At 35.8% G+C, this 8,924-nt stretch overlaps 1 protein-coding gene across 1 annotated transcript; it reads right to left on the reverse strand.

The window, feature by feature from the left end:
* Position 1: 1 nt before the first annotated feature.
* On the reverse strand, positions 2-7,749 carry ORP1D (OSBP(oxysterol binding protein)-related protein 1D). The gene is made up of 8 exons (XM_012230155.4): positions 6,642-7,749; positions 4,911-5,267; positions 4,049-4,136; positions 2,581-3,053; positions 1,889-2,044; positions 1,410-1,718; positions 759-1,103; positions 2-456 (listed from the first exon to the last, which is right to left on the reverse strand). Exons 1-8 carry the CDS (start codon positions 7,179-7,181, stop codon positions 283-285), a joined length of 2,442 nt encoding a protein of 813 aa, XP_012085545.1. The 5' UTR covers positions 7,182-7,749; the 3' UTR covers positions 2-282.
* Positions 7,750-8,924: the final 1,175 nt, after the last annotated feature.

Below are 8,924 nucleotides of genomic sequence, written 5' to 3' on the forward strand. Positions count from 1 at the left end.
ATGGCCGACAAACTTTATAATATTTATTAATTAATTAATTAATATAAGCACAACAGACGGACAAAACAAAGAGTTTATAAGAGTAAGCGCCAAAATAAATAAATTATCCCTCGATAAGAACTGAGATGAACTAATTTACTAGGGTGACTGCACTTGAACTTTTGGCATTCTATGAGTAACTGCGCAAGAAGCTACGTCTAAAATCACATTTTCAGTTCCCAATGGTGGATATTGGATTAATAAAGCAAAACGATAAAAAGAAGAGTAGAGAAACCAAGGCAATCATTCTTCGACCAGACATGAAGTTGAATCGCTACTTTGGCCAAATATATCAGGGATTCCGTCCCAATTCTTTCTCTCTCTTGCTTCCCAATAACCACCTATGTACCGATAACGACCTTCATCATCCTTTTCAAACCATCTTGGCTGCCAGCCTCTTTCCTGTAACTTTCTTGCCTACAACAGAGAAAACAAAAGTTGCTTAACTTGTTTCTTGTTTAAGACAAAACCAACACTTGCAAGTCTCAAATAAACTATAGCAGGACATATTTCTAAATGATTCGCAATGACAATAAATACCAAGGTAAAGCATAATCTCCCAAAATTCCAATTACAAGAGCTTGAAAGAAAACGTGAAAACTCAAGTTCTCTGCATATGTTAATTTGGAGTAAAACTTTGGAGCCGGCTATTTTTGCATATTTTATTTCACTAGTGCTTCTTTATCACCTAACTCAAATATACACAGGCCAGTGAATACCTGTCTTTGTAACTGTTCAAGTCTCAACTTGTCTGCATTTGCCAACTCATACTCCCCATTTTCTAGGTGTCTCTGATCTGGCCTTAGTCTTGAGTCAGTAGGAGGCAATTTCTCCGACAAGCCAGGAGTCAGTTCATTCAAGGATATTGCAAAAGGGGTGAGATTGTATCTTGTCTTGTTAACAGCTTTGTCTCTTTCCCAGAGCAAGACAGCTTCTGTCATTGGATCATACCCCTTTGGCTTTGTAGTTGGATCCCCTAGCACATAGTACATTGCTTCGTCCCACTTTCCGACCAACATTGCGACCTTCTCTCCAGTTCTATTATCTTGTACAAATCCATGAACCTTCAATTTCGAATAGAAGAAGAAAAAGAAGAGTGAATAAGTGACTGATGATGATAATGATGATTGCTTCAAAGAATCTATTGTGCACAAGCGCAAACCTTGCAGTGCAGCATTTCATATAATTCAATTTCTAATGAATCAAGCATTAGATTAATACTCTAGTAACATAGCTAACATATAGAGCAAGAAAAATAAGAGCTAAAAAACTGTAGGAGAAAAAAAAAAGGATTCTTCATCAATAACTAATGCATTAGAGTGCATAATGAAGAGTGATCATTATCATTGATTTGCAAGTACAAGGATTACTTGATGTGGATTTCGGTCTATGATGGACTGCTCTTTGAACTTAAGCTTACAGGAGTACTTGCCACTCCCTTTGAGCCGCATGGTGCCATAGTGGTCACAATAAAGTTTTCCCAGTATAATGTTGTATATAGAAGTGGTGACCTTGCTCCATTGGAAGGTCTCGCCATCCTCAAACTGCAGGGTGAGGACGCCGACAGGATCAAGCTGAATAGAACGCCCCCAGAACTTGCCTTTGAGATTGGAGTCTGCCCAGAATTTCCAGCCTCTCCCCTCACAGTGACAAGCAACAATCATTGGGTGGTGACTTACCTGCATAAAATGGCCCATCAAAGAGCATATAGAGGATGAGACAAAATCCTAAACCATCCATTGCCATGCAATCAACAATGAGGAACAATTGCAAACTCACTTTTGTTACAATAGTATTCATTGTTCATGGTTATGCTCCTGGCTCATTTAGGATAAATGAAAAACGGTACCTTTTCTGAGAAAAAACGAAGACCTTTATCTGGATAGTCAGCCTCATATGTCTCTCCGAGGAGAGGGTTGAAGGGTTTGCACTGCCGACCTTCCGTTGAGGCATAACCAGATACAGCAAAAGCAGCAATGTTCAGAATTCTCATTAAGTCATTCCCCTGCAACATGTAAAAGCCCTACTTTATATTGAATATTAATCAAAAATCCTTATAGAACAAAATACCTACCACAGAACATACAGAAGAACTCAAGAATGAAGCTTATTAAAACACAGAAACCAATTAAGAGTTTCCAAGAACTTCAGCAAACACTTTATTTGTTCTTTTGACAAATTTAGATGCAAGTATCAAATCCATCCACAAAGCACAGCACAAACCTAGACAGCCTTGTGTCAGAACCAGACAGTCCTGCAATATTCGCCATGATCCAACGCAGAAGCTAGTTCCCTAAAGAGCATTTTCACTCATCAAGAAACTAGAACTAAGAGCTAGAAAAAGAAAAATAAAAAGCATAAACACAGATATATTCATCGTCTACAAACAACATTGTGATTTTAGAAACATATGATGTGCTAGAATACAATGCAATGAGGTAGTTGTTTTAAGATAAAGCTTATAACCAGATCTAAAATGTAACTAACAGAGATCAAGGTTAAAAATTGTTCATCACAAAAGAGAGGCTAGCTAAACTTGACCTGCTTCCCCCATTCCAGTGCTCGATCGACCAAGTACGAATATTCCAAATCTTCAAAGCACTTCTGCAGTGATGAGAGTGGTTCATTAAAATAAACAGGAAGACAAACTCCAGACAGGTCCTTTCCAATATTGTCCTTAATAATTGACCACAAGCCAACAGGCTTCTCTTTTTCCTTTGGTTCTGGCAAATTATCTCTTCTTTTAACATACGGATATTGAATAGTCCTGATTCTCTTCTCAAATGCTCCATGTAAATTATCAGAAAAAAATGGGTCTTTATCATACATACAAGCATTGCCCATGGTTTCCCTACTCCTGTAGGAAGCACTTCTTAGAGCTTCTGAAGACAAAAAGTCGTTTGTATCAAAAAATATGCCATCATCTTCATCCGTTTCAACATCGGCTCCATCTTGACTTTCATTATCAGCTTCAGAATCACTTGGACTACCCTCCGACATAACAGAATAGAAATCTGTAACATGGAAGAAATATGGATATCAGTCAATTTTGAATAACCACAACTATCTTCAGAAAAAAGATTTTGCTGAAGAACAATGTGGACAATTTTTCCCTTAGCTGGAAAAGGTTACATGTAGACCAAAATGAGGAACCAGACATATGCAGATCTATTTTACTCGGACTCGGGTATGGGTGTTGAAAATGGATACTCTCTACATGTTGAACTTGTAAATTACCTAAATAGGAAATATGGTGGTATGGATCCAAATTTAAATTCGGGTTTTTGAATAAGTTATATAAATAAAAAAAAAAATATAAAATTCTGTAATAATAACTACTGTGCAGATAGATCATATCCAAAATATAACCAAATCCAACAGTTACCTCTAAAAGAATATTATCAAAGAAAAATATCTCCAAAAAAATAATTATCAAAGATAATTACTTGTAAGAGATAAATGTCTAGAAAGATAATTATGTATTTATGTTGGATAAGCACTCTCTTCAATTGTCTCTCTCACTAGGTGTATCCAACTTCTACACATATTCCATGTCATATCTTGCTTTGTGTAGATATGGGTATGGCAGGGCAAATTGGTTAGTCTGAGTAATATAGGTGCTAATATAGACAAAACTAGACTAAATGGATAAAATGAAATGCTTAAATGGTAGTACCACCACTTTTATGTCCAATATGTAGAACCTCACCATCTGATCAATGAAGAGAACTACAACCATGTATAGCATTCAATAAACCATGTCAAGTCGAAAGACAAATAGCTGAGAACCGAGAGCTGCATATAATTGATTGCAACTATTCCTGATGTAAAATACTTGGATGATCAACAATATCAACTTGTTCCATTAACACATTCCCAACGTAGTTTTTCTTATATTTACTGAATGTAGTCACAATATGTTATATACATAAACTTATGTAACTTACATAGTTATGAGTAACTAAAGCTATGCATGATCAAGAGCAGAAAATAAAAAAGCATTACTAACCACTAAATCTTCTATTTGCTTGTCCACAGTATGACTCACGTTCCTTTGTCTCATCCACTACAGTGGTTTCCAGCTCTATTTTCTCAGTCTGCAAAGACAATTCAGAAGTTAACAATTACTCCTTGACAGAGGAAGGTTTTATTACCAGATATAGCAGTATATGCAAGGGAGAAATACTTTCTACGAGCAAGAAAGGATTAAAAAAAACAACGGGAACTGATTACAAATTGAATATAAATTCAAGAACGAAAGAAAGCCAAGGGGAATTAAAATGAGCAATTTATGTTTTAAAGCACAGCTCAGCAATTTTTGAGCTGCATAAAAAATAATAGTGTAATAAAGCCCTCCTTGCTTCAAGGACAAAGCAATTCGGCAATTTCATGTCTTTGAAGCTTTACAATAGTTCATGTACTTGCTATTCTTTTCCATCGGGGAATCCAAGGTTTATGAAGTGAGAAAAACGTCTTCGTTATCTTCCACTTGTGATTTGAATGGGTCACAAGACAGAGAAAATGAGGAACATATACATCTGACAGGTAAAAGACAAAAATACACTTTATCATTTTACGACACAGATTGTTGAACTGATAATTCATGTTGGCACCATATATTTTCTCCACTAGAGCAAAAATGTTACATCACATCAAACTCCAAAACCTGCTTTCAGAGTGATACTCACATGGCGAAACGACATGTATAAATAGAAAAAACATTATTGAACCAACCTAAGGCCAAAACAAATCATAACAAAGACAAAAGACAATAAGTTGTTAAATTGTCCAGCTTGATGCTTGCAATTCTGCAATATATATATATATATATATAGAGAGAGAGAGAGAGAGAGTAAAAGAAGTGCGAGTACCTCCAATTGCCTCAATGTGTCTAACAACATTATGTGCTTGCGTTGAAGAGCCTTCAACTGACTTTGCAACTCAGAGGTTTCTGAGAGCATAATTGACTCACAGTCTTTGATGACTGCCTCACCAATGCCTTCCTGCAGTAACCGTAATTTTAGCTTCTCAGTTGAAACAACAATATCTTCATAAGGTGAAAAGTCATTGCTTGATAACACTCTAGGGTAAAGGTCTTTAGCCGCCTGCAATGACTCAAGCCATGCTATTCTATCCTCTCTTGATATGCATCGCAAGTGAAGAGTTTTTGTTCCGGTGAAAATGGTAAGTCTTTTATCATCTGATTTGCTTGCCCGAACTGAAGATACCTGCACACCAATTCAGTCCAACACACATGCTCAGCAACCATTCACACAGTTGAACTTAGAGAACATTCAGGCCATAAGATTATTGCCTCTCATCATACATAAGACAAGTAAGAAATATAAATAGTGCTTGTGTCATGAGGAGGATTAGTTCCTGCTCCAGGGTCCAGATAGTCGAATGCAATGGGACACTTCACGGGCACTGAAAGAAAAAATAGGATAAGCACCAACTTGCCAGATTTACGAGTGTCGGAATTCACTAACAACATGAGAAGTAACTCTTCAAACACTGGTTTTAGTAAAGCAACATCCATGAGTGCATAGAGATGACAACCAACTTCATTAGCTTTGACAATTAACAACTATTGGGTTAATACATGGCGATGCATAATAGGGTTATAGGGCACAATGATCCAGATCTGCTTTCATGATTTCGTGTTAATATGGGTGTTAATCTGGCATAATGACTATTTCCTAGATATCCATGCTTCATTTAACAGTATTAGGAGTTTATTTACAAATACCATCCATGCTTCATTTAACATTATTAGGGAGTTAATACCAGATTACAAATAATTCATTTCTAGTCCTAAAAAACACCATTTGAAAGACCAACGTTTGGGTATAAACTATTAGTGTGAGTTGAATTCACCTCGTAGCATTTCATTCACTAAAGGAGTGTTTTATTCCTGAGTGGATTTTCATATGCTCTCGAATCAAGAGATAGGTCTTCCTTAGACAATGCTTTTCATCAGCCTTTCAATCCCAGCAAAGAATCGGATTTTAGCCCTTTTCCCAACATTGTTTATATATCACAGACATCAGATCTCACTAGAGACAATTTGTACTCAGTGGGGAAGTCGTCCATTAGATAGTTAATTTCTACTATTTTGAAATAAATTTAGAACAACCAGAGTAAAACAATATTATCATTCCCTAAATTAGAATGGGATCCTGCAAAGACAACAGTACGTGCATAAATAAATAAAATAGCGTCACAGTACTTTTCTTATGAAAGACAATACCTAATCAATATTAACACCATCGTATCAATGCAGTTTCTAGCTCAGTGAATCATTAAGTCAAAACAATAGACGATCCCGAATCACCAAACACAAGCTAGGATATTAAACAATATCATGTATGTCCACATTCCAATAAGCAACAAAATGCAGGGGGAAAAGTCAAGAGAAGGGAATTTATCACTGGCGTTAAAAAAATTGACGATTACATGGCACATCCTCCAAATATAGCCGTTCACAAAGTTTTCTTTTTTTACTAAAAATAACATTGAACACCGAGATATCGATAACCACAATAAGTAAGCAAAAGGAGAGATACTTCACCTCATACGCCTCTACAAATAAAGAAACCAACCTTCAAATGAATTTCGCCAAATGGCTTGCACTGCCTAGCGGATGCTGCGGCACCCACGGCGCGCCGATTACTACTCCAATTAGCTTTTTTCATGTATCTCAAGGATTCCTCTCCGATCACCCTAACATCCTTCTCTCTCGCCGGACTCATAAGAATCTTGTCAGGTCCATGAATCTTGTAATAAGATAGCACACCATCTTCAAGCAGAAACCATCTCGATCTCCATCCCTTGCCGTAATTTACCCATTTGTAAAGAATCCCCGCCACAGAGCTACTGACGCTGCCGTTCACATTATACATTTTCGAATCCCTAGCTTCATTTACCGAATCTTCAAAGTCTTGATTCCCAACGCCTGAAGACCTGTCCAAATCAGTCCCCACCGATGATGCCTGAGCAGAGAAACTCGGTTTAGAGCTATGGTTGACTGTTCTAACAGAATTTTCGATACTTAACTGAGACTGGCTAACAGATTTGGCCACAACCGGGTTAGCTCGATCCCGATCGATGGAAACAGGAGCAATGCAGCAGAGAGGATTCATTTTGTTGACTAAAACAGCATGGATCACACAAATGCACGAGACAGCAAGCAAGGATCAGTCAATGAGAGCTGCAGAAGCTCCAATTTAGAGCAGCTCGGGTCGGAGAGGAAATGCGGGACCCGATCGGGACTAGGAGCGGATAAGAATGAAACGAAACGTTTCGGAAATGACATAAGAATAAGATCGAGAACGAAACGAGACAATTTAAAAACGAAAGAGTGCAGTTATAAGAAGGAAAGCCTGCGTAAAAGGGGCACACAGATCCATTTAAGGCAGAAGTCAGTGAGGCAGAAGGTAGAGCCAGTAAGGCCTCGAAGCGTAGGTCAAGCTAGAAGAAAGAGAGAGAAAGAAGCATTTAAAAGAGGCGCATTATAGTAATAATATAATAAATGCATGGGATTGAAGGGTGGTGATGATTGCAGAGAGACAGCTAACATGCGCATTAGTGCACAGGTGGTGGTGGTGGTGGTGGAGGAGGTGGTGTGATTTTAGGATTTTTTAGAGAGATGCAGGTACTACTACTGTAGAACTGAAGAAGGAAAGAGAAACATCTTAGGATTGTCCGTTGAGTAATTGAAGACCCCTTAACTTTTTTTTTTGGGCCCCTGACCCATTGGTCTTCTAAAAGCTTAACTGAAATGACTTGGTTGTCCCCTTAATTTCTTTTATGGCGGGAGGAAGAATTTCTTTTTATTTAAAAATTATTAGATAATAAAATTATCACTATTTAAATCCTTTATTTCTTTAGTTATACTCACTCCATTCAGAAAAAATATATATATATATATATATATTTTTTTTTTTTTACTTAAAGTAACGTGTTCTTATTTGTATAAGGCGTAAGAGATTTTAAAATTTGAATATTCTAGGATATAAGAATTTTTATTATTTTAAACAAAAATTCTTGAGAAAATTAAAATAATTATATCAGATACTCAAAATTTAAATTTTGTTAATTTTCATAATTAAATTTGGCTTTATATGTAGAAAAGCAATGGCGTAAATTATTTTATCAAATTTTGTATGCAAATAAAAATAAAAGCATACGTATGAATTCTCATTATATTGAATCACATATTTTATATTAATTCTATTATCATAATCTTTTTTATTATTATATTTATTTTTCACTATATATACTTAATAAATCCATTGTACTCATTAAATATTTTCGAATTGCAAAAAAAAAAAATGAAAGACAATTATATTTGGAGGGCAGCTTGAGTAATTAGGAGTTGGTGAAAGCGATAAATGAACAACGGAAAGGATAGAGTGTAATAGCATTTTAGATTTTTGTTGGGAGTCAGTCTGTTTGTTAGTGCGGGAACGGGTGAAGGTCCATTACTACTCCATTATGGATGGTTTTGGGATTTTGGGGATTTCTCTTTCCATATTAGCCATTCATTTGGATTATCAAATATTCATTTCAAACCTAAACTTTTTCTAGGTTTAGGGTTTTGGTGATTTGAATTTTACTATTTAGAATAACTATTATGCAAATTTAATCTATTACACCAATTGCAAAAAAAAAAACAAAAGAAAAATAATAATAATTGAGTGTGTCCATTAAAAATCATTGTCATAATTAAATTATATATTTTAATTGATTTTCTTTTAATGAATATTAGGTTGTTTTGCATTTAAACCTAATTGTCACGTAACCCTAAAATGATTAATTACTTGTCTAATTGTTAAACAGAATTGAATTGTAGTAGTAATTTTTATTATCATAAACCCACGACC

This window comes from Jatropha curcas, chromosome 3 (assembly GCF_041381405.1).
Source record: "Jatropha curcas cultivar XTBG-Jc1 chromosome 3, XTBG_Jcur_1.0, whole genome shotgun sequence".
NCBI lineage: Eukaryota > Viridiplantae > Streptophyta > Magnoliopsida > Malpighiales > Euphorbiaceae > Jatropha > Jatropha curcas.